The sequence below is a fragment of the Pseudochaenichthys georgianus genome, unplaced genomic scaffold (genome assembly GCF_902827115.2).
Source record: "Pseudochaenichthys georgianus unplaced genomic scaffold, fPseGeo1.2 scaffold_590_arrow_ctg1, whole genome shotgun sequence".
Lineage (NCBI taxonomy): Eukaryota > Metazoa > Chordata > Actinopteri > Perciformes > Channichthyidae > Pseudochaenichthys > Pseudochaenichthys georgianus.
Window position 1 is genome coordinate 99668 of NW_027263149.1, and position 15081 is coordinate 114748.

General features: G+C 42.2%; 1 protein-coding gene across 1 annotated transcript in view; it reads right to left on the reverse strand.

The window, feature by feature from the left end:
* LOC117443349 (voltage-dependent P/Q-type calcium channel subunit alpha-1A-like) overlaps positions 1-15081 on the reverse strand; it is a 76902-nt gene that overhangs the window by 38662 nt on the left and 23159 nt on the right. Inside the window, exons 11-13 of the mRNA XM_034079338.2 lie at positions 4236-4386; positions 2728-2855; positions 2112-2208 (exon numbers count right to left, since the gene is read on the reverse strand). Coding sequence (XP_033935229.1) covers positions 2112-2208; positions 2728-2855; positions 4236-4386 — 376 coding nt within the window. The remainder of the gene's footprint in view (positions 1-2111; positions 2209-2727; positions 2856-4235; positions 4387-15081) is intronic.

Below are 15081 nucleotides of genomic sequence, written 5' to 3' on the forward strand. Positions count from 1 at the left end.
TGAACAAGCTCATACAACGAAAGTTAAGTATGACCTACAGTATGGCTCAGGAAATGTAAATCATATTGGGTCTCTATAACCAATATCTTTTGCACCTGTTATCCTTAAAATGATTAATTCAACGCTGCTGCAATCCTCATAAAAGGGTTACCACAGCAACTGAAAATAATTAAGTGAAGAATGCCCAAATGCTGAAGGCGCTGCTAGCGTTCCCAATGGGCTTAATTGATGTGAGTGTCGCTTATGTCTTGTTTACTTATTATAACTTTGAAGGCCAACATTGTTTCACAAACATGTCAATACTCAAATACTCATAAATAAGTGTAAACGTCACTGTCCGCAGATTTCTTTTTTATGAATTGTATTACGTCTCCCATGCATTTCTTTAACGACTGTAATGATGTCCAGCTCAACTTGTCTCATCCTATTAACAAAGCCCCTGAGCTCAGTGGCCTCAGCATATCGAACTGAACGTATGTGCATGGCTGAATATCACCAGGTTGTAAATGATCTCATTTTCAATGATTTGGGCGAACTGACCGGCTGCAGCGCATTAAAGAGATCTTGACCAACTTCCCACGAGCCCCCGTTGACACAGGAAGCTGTCGAGAGGTTCCTGGTGGACACAAGACCTTCTGATGTCCAGAGTCCCTGCCCCAAACCACACACACACCCTGCCCCTTTCCTTCTTCCCCCGAACACCAGAGCCACAAACAGAGCAGGTTTGGCCATTTTATCATCGTATTTCAGGAACCCAGAAAATAGAATCTGCTACTTGAAGGCCTGTTGCATTCTCCACTGTGCCAACACCAACGACATCGTGAGGACTGGATATACATACCATCAAAATGGCCACAGAGCTTGTATCTCTCCAGGTTAACACATTTGGGACTTCATATATTTAATTTAAATCTGCTAATGTCCCTTCTCATTGCTGTGCACTCTTTATGTAGAGCGTGCAACAGGCCTAACAATTGTTTTGATTCCTTTAATCATAAAGCCACTGTGTGTAGGAGAGGGTTTCTGCAGGTTTCAATCCGTTACAGTTAGGTTCGAAGACTTTACGGACTGTATTGTAAAAACACAGTTTGCAGTCATACTGGCAGAAGTGTGAATGACAAATAGTATGAATTAAAATAAGTCCTAAAACTAATTTAATTACATGCATTCACTCGCATGTACAATCAAGACATACTACTGTGAAATTAATACAACATTAGCAATATGTTTAAGAGCAACACAATCATATTGAAAACTATTTGACAATTGTATTAAAGACTTTTGGTAATTCTTATTTGAAACTTGTTCGGGGGCCGGTAGAGGTATTCTGACTTTCAGTACACATAGCGGCTTTACAATTAAAAATATAGTATTTCAGGACCGTGGTTTACAAACATGTGCCATGGATGCACAAGTGTCGGCAGTCTTTACATTACAACACACCAAACGAACCTGCAGACTCGTGAGCTTCGATGACACATGGCTGGAAAGCACGAGCTAACGGCTACATCCGTTAGCATGTTGACAGTACTCAGACCAAGCCCTCTCTGCATAGGTCTCTGTACTAACGTCTCTGTACCCCCCCCATCCCCCACACCCCAACTGAAACAAGAACAATGCACATTGCTCAACCATTTTTTCTGCCCAGGCAAAATTAGACAGCAAGCAGAAATAAAAAACAATGTCTCAACTCTGGTATTTGTACGTAATAGTGAATAAAAAGTGAACACATCATCGTCATGTTCCCAGCGTTCAGTCAGAAGACAATAGCGAGTGCAGTGCACCATCTCATGCGTCACACACCGATATCGATGTGCGTGTGTGCGGGATTGCGTACAAGAGTGTGTGTGTGCATTTCTGCATTGTCCCAAACATTCTCATTCATGGTCAGAATGCATATACAACAGAAACCCTGCCCCAAAATGGTTTAATGGTGAAATGATTCAAAACAACGGAATAATGCAAACCCAAACAGAAAAACCAAACCAAATGAAAAAGTTGAAAAGTACTAAAAGATTTGTTCTAAAAGTGATAAAGGGCGACATTCATTCCAGTCTCTTAAAGGCGAGCAGGTTGCGTTTAAGTTTGTGCTTTAGGGGTTCAGTCCAAACCTTGCAGGCCACCCTATGTGGGCATTTCTTGCCAAGGCCCAGGGGAGGGGAGATAACTCGCAATAAACTGTACATATCCTTATAATGTATGCGCCCGCTGCAAGAAAAATACAAGGAGGGGAGGTTAGGAGAGGGAACACACAGAATACTGAGAGCTGGAAAGAGAAGGTGATGGAGGAGGAAGAGGAGACAGCATTTATTTACACTGAGACACACTCAATACAGAGGGCAGAGGAGGAGAGGGACACATCCATCTCAATTTGAGAAAAAGGCAGAATGGTTATGTAAGAAAGACGAAGAGAAAGAGGAACAGATGGATAACTCTTTGCTTAGGGCCAGCTGCGACTGATAACGTCACACGATGTAAGTCCTGTAACACTTCCTGGATGAGACCATGACTCCAGTTTTCGCCCCGTTTTGGGACGGGAGAGAAAGTCAAGGGTTAAAATGTACATTCAAATCAGCAAAAACAGTTTGTCGATTTGTGTTTTTGAATTTCACGTTAGCTCTGTATAATACACTGTGTATGTATCGTTGGTATTTGAAAGATCATGTGTGTTTCTCTCCTTGTGTGTGTGTGTGTGTGTGTGTGTGTGTGTGTGTGTGTACCACTCACCAGGCGGCAGGGTCGTACTCGGCCCATATCCTTACATACTCGTCCAGGTGGTGCGGCCCCAGGATAGAGGAGTCTCTGGTCAGATACTCAAAGTTGTCCATGATGACAGCCACGAACAGATTCAGCATCTGGAACAAAAAGAAGGTTAATAATAATTAATAAGCAAACGTTTCATTTTACAATCAAATACTGGAATCATAGATTTGAGACATATCGACGTGAGCCCTGAGAGGCAAGTGAGAACAAAGCCTGATCTTAATCGATCTGTTTGAACCCTTAGCCTATCAGGATCAATTCTCTAAATTCTTCTTATTGTAAATATTACTCGAAACCGGCAGTGAAATGTTTTCGGATCCGGTTGAAATTGCCTTTCAAATCAATGTAATTTCCGGTAAAGGTGGGGGGGGGGGGGGTAATTTTGGAGAAACCGGCTCGAGTGCGCGAGAATTTGAAAATACACAACCGGAAAAAATCTGCCACTTCCTCACAGAGCCCCTCCCCCAACACACACGAACCACACATGACCAATGAGGGCACGAGGTAAGTGTGTGCCCCGATGGAAGGCTGACAGGCAGGTAGGCCGTCCAGTTACTTTAGCCGGCTCAGATGATTGGTCGAGCTTTTTACAGCGCCACGGCTTCCAGAGATGATATTTGTTATGGATTTTTTGTCAAAGCACTTCAGATATTCATTGCTATCGGGATGTTAAGAGCATTCCATGGAATATAAGTGTACTTCGAGCCGGTTTCTCAAACTTACCTACCCCACCTTTAAATGTACAACAGCCGTCGTTGATTACCATGTCCAAAACTCACATACTACAAGATAGAAGTGTACTAAACAGATGATCCAAATTGAGACATATATCCAAACGTGTACACCGTGAGTCATCACAAAGAAAGTAGAGGTTTTTAAAATGTGTGCCTGTAGCAAAGAGAAGCAATTGGATGTTGTCTAAACCAGTGATTCTCAAATGGGGGTACGCGGACCCCTAGGGGTACGTTGGGGTACTGCTGAAAAATACCATGCATGATTACAAAAATAATCTTAGTACAATAAGTGAATTAGAAAACACAATTTTATATAAAATATTTCTAGAACCACCAAGCGGGTCCTCATATAAACATGTCAAATGCGTGTATTGTATTTTATAGTTTTTCATAATATATCATTTTGTTCAGTTTGAGAAGCACTGGACGAAAAACAACACGCATACATCACATTTTGATTATAGAACTGGTTTATTCTCTAGTTTAGTTCTACTTTTTACGCTGCAATAATATTTTGCACATTCTATGGACAATATTGCACTAATGTACATTTTCAAATATTGAAGTGACTGTTATTTTATATCTATTGTTTGTTGTGTTTTTATTTAGGTCTTAATGTGTGCATATAGGGATATACATATTTGCACATATTTTTATATACATTTCTTTCTATATTCGGGGTTGTTTCGATCTCTCTGTCTGTACACACTAACGAGAAGATTGACTTTGACTTCTCACCAGGAAAGAGCAGAGGAAGATGAAGGAGACGAAGTAGGTGTAGGCGAAGGTGCTTCCACACTCAGGCTCTTTGTTCCCCGTCTCCGGGTCGCACACCTTACCGCCGAGGCACGCCAACATGATGTCATGCCACGCCTCGCCCGTGGCGCTCCTGCAGGAGGGGGAACACAGGACAACACATGAGAAAGCACGTCATCGATAGCAAAGTGCAGAAGGCATCACTGAGTGCCCAAACACTCAGAGTGTTGGAGCTTTGGGGCCGCTTTGGGAACATCAGAATTCATCGTACAATCATGGAAGTTAGGTCTTAATGTGAACATGTCAAATGGTGTCTTTGACTGTGTATATATATACATATTTGCACACATATTTTTACATTTGATATACATTTGTTATTATATTCGGGATTGTGGGAAACAATATTTCGACCTCTCTGTCTGTACACAAACTGGAAGATTGACAATAAAGTTGACTTTGACTCCATTAGGGATGCCAGCGATTATTTGATTATCCGTTACAATTATTTTTTAAATTCGATTTTATTTATATATTTTTTTATTATTATTTATGTTTTTTTTTTCCTGTCGTAGTTTCAACCAAAATATAGACTAATGCTAGTAATAGTATTAATAATTGGAAATGGCCATTGGTCACACCACTTATTTATTGGAGTGAGAACTCAACTAAAGATGAACAAAGGAAAGAAGAGTTCTTCAAGAGTACTTCAAACTGACAAGTGCAAATGAAGTCAAATGCAAGTGGAGTACTTCGTGACCACAGAGTGTGAACGTTGTGATCAGCGGTTTTAGCGCAGTTCTCCAGTGAAGGGGGGGGGGGGTTTCCCTCCGCAGCCGGTTGGCGTAGTTTTGGCACAATTCCGTTTTACAGACCGACGTTAACAGCAGCCCTTTTTATCCTCTCCCGCGGGGGGGGGGTCGAATAATCGATTATTATTCGCCAGGGCTGTCCGATTTTCGATTTTGATCTTGGGCAGTGTCTGGCATCCCTGGACTCCGTACATCGACTGATTCAATCACAACTATTATTTCATTGCCACAGGTTTTTACAACACCGTTTTTAAATGGAGAAGACAACAACAACAACAACAACAACAACAACAACAACAACAACAACCTGCTGCCACTAATAATTAAAATGTTTTAATGTGTGTGTGTGTACAAGGGAAGGCAACACTCACCTGAACAGCAGCATCAGGGCCATGATGAAGGTTCTGAAGTTATTGTGCTCGTTAATGGCCCCACCCTCGTCATCTAGTGCCAGATTCCCAAACAACTAAACCGTGGAGGAAGAAAAGAAATGCAAAGAACAACCCATTACTGTAGCAGAGTATCAGCTCTAACGGCTCAGTGGAAATATATACAGAAGTTGTGAAAGACGGGACTTTCCATTGCCGGAAGCGTTTCACATATGAAGAGAAAACCTGCTGAACCTTAAAAGTACAACAACATTCCAGACAGGCAGCAGGCAGTCCTCACCTGCATGCCGATGATGGCATAGATGAAGAAGAGCATGGCGATGAGCAGGCACACATATGGCAGAGCCTACCAGAGGAGAGGGAGGGAGGAATTATTTGTGAGAGCCCTTACATGTACTGTGACAATATTTAAACTATGCTACCAACTAACTATTATCTTTCTGCAAAGCAATACATATTTTTCATTTTGTTTGTCCAAAGAAATGTCGTCGTGATGATGACGATAAAGATATATTCTTATCTTTCCCTTTTTTACGTCTCCTCCCAGACATGTTCAACATCAACAATATCTATGGACTAAGGAGCAGAGGTTGCGCATAGACTTTTTCGCTGCCAGGATCGAAAAACTTCTGTCAAAATCCAGAATTACCCGTCGGCCTTTACACAACTCTGACTCTGAAACTTTAGCGCTGTTCCCAGTTTGTTCTAATCTGTGAACATGACGGACTGCTTTCAGATTTGTCCGTCATTGTTAAAAAAAATCTGTAATAGACGGAAGATATTCGGTTAACGCGACCTCTGTAAAAAGTGAATTTTTCCCATTGTTGATATTCCAAACGGTTGCAATAGCCGACTTAGGTGCTTTCGGCAACGTTTATATTAGTAAAATAATAATAATAATAATATATTTGATTTATAAGCGCACTTTTCATTTGCGTAAACAAAACTCAAAGTGCTACAAAATTAAAAATTAAAAAGGGTGAAACAAAACAACAATAAAAAACAATTAAAACAACAGAATAAAAGCTGTGACATTCATGCCCGCATGGCACAATGTCTAGTTCAAGGCTATTCTAAAAAGATGCGTTTTTAGGCCTTTTTTGAAAGCCTCCACAGTCTACGGTAAAACCTTAATATATCCTTAACGTTTTGTCTCATTGGGAATACACTTGGTGGATGTCTGTAGTTCTCTGATTGGCCAGGGCAAACCTGGCCAATCAGACAAAGGGTTTAGGCGCGTCTTCGAACTATTAAGAAAGCATCTCTGTCTGCGAATGTACAACCTCTGACCAACTGTCCATCCACGTTATATTCGGTGGGTGTCTTTCTGAGGACTAAAGAAAGTTCAGTGTTGAGTGAGAAGAGAATTCGACGATGCGATCTTGGCGCTAAGCGGTTTTAGTCGGGCACGGCACTGATACCTTAAAGGACTGCACGAAGGTCCACAGCAGGATGCGGATGGTCTCTCCTTGGCGCAGCAGCTTGATGAGCCGGGCCGCCCTGAACAGCCTCAGGAAGCTCAAGTTGATGAAGTTGTTCTACAGCACAGTGGAAACACAGTCAGCGCCGCGAACACGCTCTACAGGCAAACCTCCGTCTCCCACACACACAAACCAAACCAACAGCGGAGGAACGAGAGGTTAGAGAGAGAGGGGGAATCGAACCCAACAAAACATAACTGCAAACTTAGTGATTCATAGTGGATGCAAGTAGACATGGGAGGAAGACAGAGAGAAGGTTTAAAGTCAAGGAGAAGAAGGGAAATAGAGGAAATAAGGAAAATCAAAGAGTCTAAAGTTCATCATCCAATCTGGTACAGCAGAACGCCTCTAAGAACCAAATGCACTGATCGTTGGGGGGCAGGCAGGCCTCACAGGATGGAGCATGTTGCACTGTGCCTGTCAACCACACACACACACACACACGCACGCACACACACACACACACACACACACACACACACACACACACACACACACACACACACACACACACACACACACACACACACACACACACACACACACACACACACACACACACACACACACACACACACACACACACACACACACACACACACACACACACACCTAAAGAGCGTGGCTTAAGGTTGTCTGTGACACGCAACTCTTTTAATACTTTGGGTTTACTTTTCCAGATCAGATTGCGTGTCTTCTCTACTGAGAGCGGCAGCCATCGTGGAATCGTGTTCTAGAAATTTGGTGCATTTTCACACTTGGGTTTTCCCCCCTGAGTTTAGGTCGTTCCGGAAAGTCAGCGCATACATCTGTTTCTCTTTGATGCTATTCATCGTAGCACACACCAATGTTATTGTCCATTGACACATTAGCGCCATCCCCTATTGGATAAAAAAGACGTGTGTAGACATTTAAATGTTCTGGAAAGTTCCTTATACAGCTTTAGCCTTGTTTCCATCTCATGAAGTCCCTGAGTGACACACCCTGGACAGTCTGGGGGGTCATGGGCCAGGTCATGTGACTTTGCGTTCCCATGACAACATGTCCAAGTGCGATGCTAACACGTGACAGAACTAGCTACATTTCAAAAGCTTTTCTTTGGTTGCTAAAGGTCAAATTCAAGCCATTTAAGATTTAAAATGCTGACGTAACATGTCCTTTATTACATGTAACCTGTTGTGGCAACTTTTCTTGATCAAATTGATATGAAACAAATGAGATAAACATCGCTGATCGGGACTTTAACCCTACACTTTCACAGTAAACCCAAAGTGACATATGCACAACTATAAATATGATTATGATCTGCTCAGTTAATTCAGCTGATTGAATTATATTGAGTTGATATGTTGTTATTCTTCAATTCAAAGAATGTTCAAACTAATTTAAACCAAAAAATCTCTTTAATTAAGTTATAAATAAGAGTTATTTTACCATTAAAGCCCAAAGTGTCACTACTCAGAACGTTGACACTACTTTACTTGACTTACTTGTCAGAAATGTTTTCTATGTGGTCTATTTATTCTAAATGATGTTCCCCTTAATTTCCCCACGAGTAGAACTGGGTCTGGGGTCTTATGGGTTAAAGCAAGTGTGAAGATGACCGTAGAGACCAGGGAGCGACTGTCTCCATATGGATTTGAGATTTCTGTTACGATGCCACAGACAGACTAACGTACGACAGCCAAACGTCCTGAAGGGGCCTTGGCATCTTGTGGTTGACAGGCAAGGCTGGAAGAGGAGTATGAGGAGGAAGAGGAGGGGGAGGAAGGAGGGGTTAGCGAGCAGCCTCGGTGCAGGCATACTTTCGGCATGGCAGCACACTTATTAAAGAAAGAGCTGGCCTACATGCAGACCACACACTAAGCTCCGATTCACACATTCACTTATTTATTTGCACTAAGAGTGTGAGATTATATTTGTATTATGGTCATTTCTTCCAAGTAAAGCAGGGCGATATATATTTGATTGATATTGTGATGATTTTGGATATCTTGTCTTTTAACACATCCTGTCCAGAAATGCATGTCGATTTCTGATCCTGACATGCATACAGCCTTTCAAATATCAGTTATCACAGGAAACAACTTCGTTCAGTTTATCTAACAAAGGTTTTCTGTAGCGTTGAGAAAAATACTGTGGTTTTGGTTAAAATAGTCACTTCGTCACTAACTTACTAATTAACTAATGTATACTAAATGATGTTGGTATAGCTACCAACTGTAAATAAGAACAGCTTAAGTATTCTCTTGTTGTTCTCTTATCTTATGTTCTAGCAGTTGTTGTATTATTTCACTCAGCCATTACATCCTTATAATCATGATATTTCATTCAATCTATTGTAAATATTGTTCTAAAAAGCACTCAAAGTCAACCCTAAAATATTGCAGATAACAAAGCTTTTGGTATAAAGATATTGCGATATTGGATTTGAGCTTTATTGCCCAGCCCTAGCTACATATTCAAAACCTGTGTCTTCTAAAATGTCCTAGGGAATTTAATAAAGTACTTTTGAGTACCTGCACAAAGAGTGTATCATCCAGGAAGCACATGCACTGGGTCAAGGTTAGGACTGGTCATGGGGGAGGAATGGGTTGGGTTGGGGGGGGGGGGGAGGGGTGTACGCATGACCAATGAGGATGCAGCAGAAAGCTTTGAGAGATAAATTACAAACCAACCAGATTCTACATTTGCCAAGATGTAGAAAGATGAATGGGAAGGGTGGTTATTATATATATATTTTTTTTGGTAAGTTGAAGTACATTGTGAGTGGGTGAGAGACATTTTTGTGGGGGTGGTGGGGGGGAGGTGGGGTTGGTCGTGTGTTTTTTTTGGACAGGGGCATGGGGCGAAAGGCACACCATCACCATCATTATCATCATCATCATCACAGCACCACCACCACATGTCATGGCGCAGCACGGATGGAGAACACGATGAAGGATTTCATAGTGCATTTTGATTGGATGGATTTTATCAGAGGAGGAGGGAGTGGGAGGGGCGAAGGGCGCCAACAAAGTAGAGAGGTTTAAAGAAAGCATGTAAAGAGATAGAAGAGGAAGACGGAATCATTATGGGTGTCATTAAAAAGGCAGTGAAACACAACTTCAAGTTAACAACAACAACAACAACAACAACAACAACAACAACAGTTAGCGAGTGATTTTATATGTTCAGCCCCTCTTTGATGCCAGCTCGAGCAGCAACGTCCGGATCTGAAAAGTGAAGCCGATGCGAAGTGTCGAAAAAGTATAAAAATGGCCAGCAGGGGGCGACTCCACTGGCTGCAAAATAAGTCCGATGGTATAGAAGTAAATACGGTGTCAATCTTTAGTTCAACGTCTCTTTCGATACACATTGATGTTCGTTTTTAAATCATGGTCCAAGTTAGAGTAAAATAGACAATAAAGCAGGCTATACTTTAAGGCGTGGCTTCCTTACGATTGAAAGGTCTCTACAAATCTCTTGCCTTTTTTGGGGTTGACCGTGTTAGTGATGTTGTTTTTAAATTGTCTACTTCTTATAATGCGGAGTCTATAGCCGCTTTCACACCAAGTACTTAGCTTGTTCCCCCCGAACTCTTCAGTCCCTCGAACTGTCTTAGTAGATCGCGTTCTCACTGGAATAAGTCCCCGAGGGAGGATTAGGCAAATGAAGCCGCTGACGTCACTTCTTCTTCTTCTTCTGCTTTGGGTTTACTGGCAGGCCGCAAACCACTTCACGGCGTATACTGCCACCCGAAGTCCCCCGGAGTTTGGGACTGGCTTCAGTAGAAGCTGCTGGGTCGCGTCTTCCGAGTAAGACACCTCCTCATCACTCCACCGCTCCCATGTTTTCTTTTGTGTTGCCATAAGTAGGGTTGGGAACCAAAACTCGGTTCCAGATGAGAACCGATAAGAAAATGCCGGGTACCGGGTACCCATACAAAATACACAATTAAGGTTCTGCTTAAAGGGGAAAGGAAACACCAATTACAGTTATAATATTCCGGTAGTTTATTCATTTTACAATGGATATTGATCGTAATATTTATTGTATATGATATTACTCGTCAAAAGAAAATTAATTATCCGCCGGCCGGGTGGGGAATTCCGGGACCAGGCCGTCGCCATTAGGGGAGTCCCAAATGGTGACGTCACTGGGTGGGTCTTCGCTCCACCGGAAGTCAACACAACGTAGCAGATATGGCAGCGATGGAGGAATTTTGCAATGAGATCGACGTTTTGAACGATGAATTTGACTATTCGTCGGGAGATGACATTGATGTGGAAGCATCTACAGTTACCAGGCATCCCATGGCCTATGCTTATGAACCGTTTCGGTCGAATAGAGTGGCATACGATCCGGAATAATTTTTTTAAAAAACACAATGCTAACAGTGAGCCTCTGAATTAGCCCCGAGCGAAAATGCTAACCTATTACTGCACCGAAAATCACTCCTAGCTCCCTTATTACTTATCCTAGCCGCACATCCAACACATCGTTTATGATCGCAAGGAGACACAGAATCTAACGGTGCCCACCTCAACACTGAAAGATACAAACTCGCGAGGTTATCCACAAAAACGTACATCAAAACAAGTGGCGCTAGGTACTAACATACGCCAGGCTAACGGCTTACCTTCCTCATTGTCTGGTCTAAACTGGTCTTCAATGGCATTACAACGATAAAAACGATGATGTAGTTAATCCATAGGTTAATATCCAATGGGGCTGTGTCCCCTTTGAAATGTTCTGATAATCTATAAGCAATACAACTGCAATTCCGTTATCTGCTGTCCGCTCTGTGCTCCGTGCGCTCTGGGTCCTGCAATACCATCCATCAATAGCAATACTAGCCTTTTTAGGGCTGTTTTCGACAGATGAGCGTGTGTATGCCAGTTTAATTAGTTGAGCTATAGAACACCCCCAATTCTCTATTGTGCGTCATAATAATAGCTACCATTTAGTTTGGACGCGATTGCGTTAATTAATAAGGTCACACTGTGTCAGTAAATACATGTGTGAGCTAGTAATCTGGTAGTGCTGCAATATTTACCTCTCTCTCGGCAGCTGAAGCAACTCGTTTGGTGGCTCGAACTTCACGTTTGTTGACACTGTCATTGTCTTGCGCGGCCGACGTGCTGGGACGGTCGGTGTTCCCGACTGCATACGTTGAGAAATCGAATATTGTGGGAACAGATCCTGGCTTCAAATCCAATGTTTTGTGTTGAACCAGGCATCCAGACTGGACTTTGAGCAGCTTCTCATCCTTTAGTGGCAGCCTATGGAAATGTACTTCTTCCTTCTTCGTATAAAATCCATTTGTGCAGCCTGGGGCAATACAATAAACTCCTGACGACGACCGTTTTCTTGTAATGTAAACTACTGGTGCATTGCACGCCATGTTGTTTGTTATTGAGCTTTGGCCCAGGAAGCCGTACCCACTCAGTGACGTCACTGGAAAAGTCCCGGAGCAATGGAAGCGCCCATGGTCATTAGGCACGTATTTCAAAAAGTAAATTCGCGTATCTCGATCGTTTACATTGGAAATAGACTAGATAAATACATTTCCTAATTGGTAATATTGTCGCATGGAAAGCAGTTTGAAAAGTGTTTCCATTTCCCTTTAACGGTTCCTAAATGCGGTAGACCCTGGTATTCCACCGGGTCCGTCTGCGCCGCGGGTCCGTCTGCGCCACGGGTCCGTCTGCGCCGCGGTGACCCGGTGGAACACAGCCAGGGTAAGGGCGGACTGGCCATCTGTGTGATCTGGAGAATTCACAGAACGGCCGGTCGTAAGCGGGCCATTGACGGCCGGCTCGGTACGCTGACTGCTGGCACCGCCCTTAATTTTTTTAAACGGCATCATGTAAGTTGCGGCGACAGAGGTCCACAGTTGCCCCGCAGCGAGGCTCCCCCCGCCCTCCCGTAGACAGTTCACAAGCTCAGTCACTTCATAACACCAAAGATGGATCGCGGTGAACGCTCTGAAGTGATGCTCCACTACACTAAGAAAGAAAAGGCACAATGTAATGCCCACAGGCATAGCTCAGTTAAAATAAAGCACAAGCTATTGTGCAATACATTTGTATTATATGTATATTTTTATTTGTAAAAATGTCAGTTAAAGCTTAAAAGAATAAAGATATTTTTTATATCTAAACGTTTGACCCTCTTTCTTTTACAATTTTGGAATTGAACGGGGAATCGATAAGAACCGGAATCGATAAGAACCGGAATCGATAAGCAGAACCGGAATTGATACATTTCAAACGATACCCATCCCTAGCCATAAGTTAGTCTCTCTCCGTGGTGCGTGGGCTAATGCTAATAATGCTAATGCATGCAAATAAATGGCGCTTCACAAAACTTTCTGAGTTTACGGGGAGTGGTTTTGCAATTTGCGCAGCCAATCAGAAATTGTTAGTGTGGCCGACACAGCCATCGAACCATTTCATTCCCCAGGAAAGTACCACCTCTCTAGCAGGGACTATCTGGGGGTGAAAAGGTTCGCACACACTAGGGACAAGTTCCAGATCCTGAGTACTCCGGTGTGAAAGCGCTAATTGTGCTAGCTTCCATCCAAAACTATACATAGCATTGGATAGTAACAACCTTTTCCCAAACAGGTCTATACAGGCGTTCTTACAGATTGTATTTTATTTCAAGTTTATATTAAGCAAGCCTTTGTGACATTCCCTCCTCTACCTATGACAAATTCAATATCATCATTTGGCGTCCTGATTTCTTTCTGTTCATTTATCTCTAGCTTTTGTGAGTTAGATGTATTATTGGAACTTATTTGGGGACTACATTTCCTGTATTGAATGTGTGCTGTCTCTGTCATTAAACTATAGGATAAGACACCTACACCTGGCTTTATTGGACTGTTCAGAGCCTTTTAGTTTCTTTTTTGTCTGTCTTTCTATCTATCTATCTATCCATCTATCTATCCATCTATCCATCCATATATATCCATCTATTTATAAATCCATCCATGTGAGCCCTGAGAGGCAAGTGAGAACAAAGCCTGATCTTAATCGATCTGTTTGAACCCTTAGCCTATCAGGATCAATTCTCTAAATTCTTCTTATTGTAAATATTACTCGAAACCGGCAGTGAAATGTTTTCGGATCCGGTTGAAATTGCCTTTCAAATCAATGTAATTTCCGGTAAAGGTGGGGGGGGGGGGGTAATTTTGGAGAAACCGGCTCGAGTGCGCGAGAATTTGAAAAAACACAACCGGAAAAAATCTGCCACTTCCTCACAGAGCCCCTCCCCCAACACACACGAACCACACATGACCAATGAGGGCACGAGGTAAGTGTGTGCCCCGATGGAAGGCTGACAGGCAGGTAGGCCGTCCAGTTACTTTAGCCGGCTCAGATGATTGGTCGAGCTTTTTACAGCGCCACGGCTTCCAGAGATGATATTTGTTATGGATTTTTTGTCAAAGCACTTCAGATATTCATTGCTATCGGGATGTTAAGAGCATTCCATGGAATATAAGTTTACTTCGAGCCGGTTTCTCAAACTTACCTACCCCACCTTTAAATGTACAACAGCCGTCGTTGATTACCATGTCCAAAACTCACATACTACAAGATAGAAGTGTACTAAACAGATGATCCAAATTGAGACATATATCCAAACGTGTACACCGTGAGTCATCACAAAGAAAGTAGAGGTTTTTAAAATGTGTGCCTGTAGCAAAGAGAAGCAATTGGATGTTGTCTAAACCAGTGATTCTCAAATGGGGGTACGCGGACCCCTAGGGGTACGTTGGGGTACTGCTGAAAATACCATGCATGATTACAAAAATAATCTTAGTACAATAAGTGAATTAGAAAACACAATTTTATATAAAATATTTCTAGAACCACCAAGCGGGTCCTCATATAAACATGTCAAATGCGTGTATTGTATTTTATAGTTTTTCATAATATATCATTTTGTTCAGTTTGAGAAGCACTGGACGAAAAACAACACGCATACATCACATTTTGATTATAGAACTGGTTTATTCTCTAGTTTAGTTCTACTTTTTACGCTGCAATAATATTTTGCACATTCTATGGACAATATTGCACTAATGTACATTTTCAAATATTGAAGTGACTGTTATTTTATATCTATTGTTGTTGTGTTTTTATTTAGGTCTTAATGT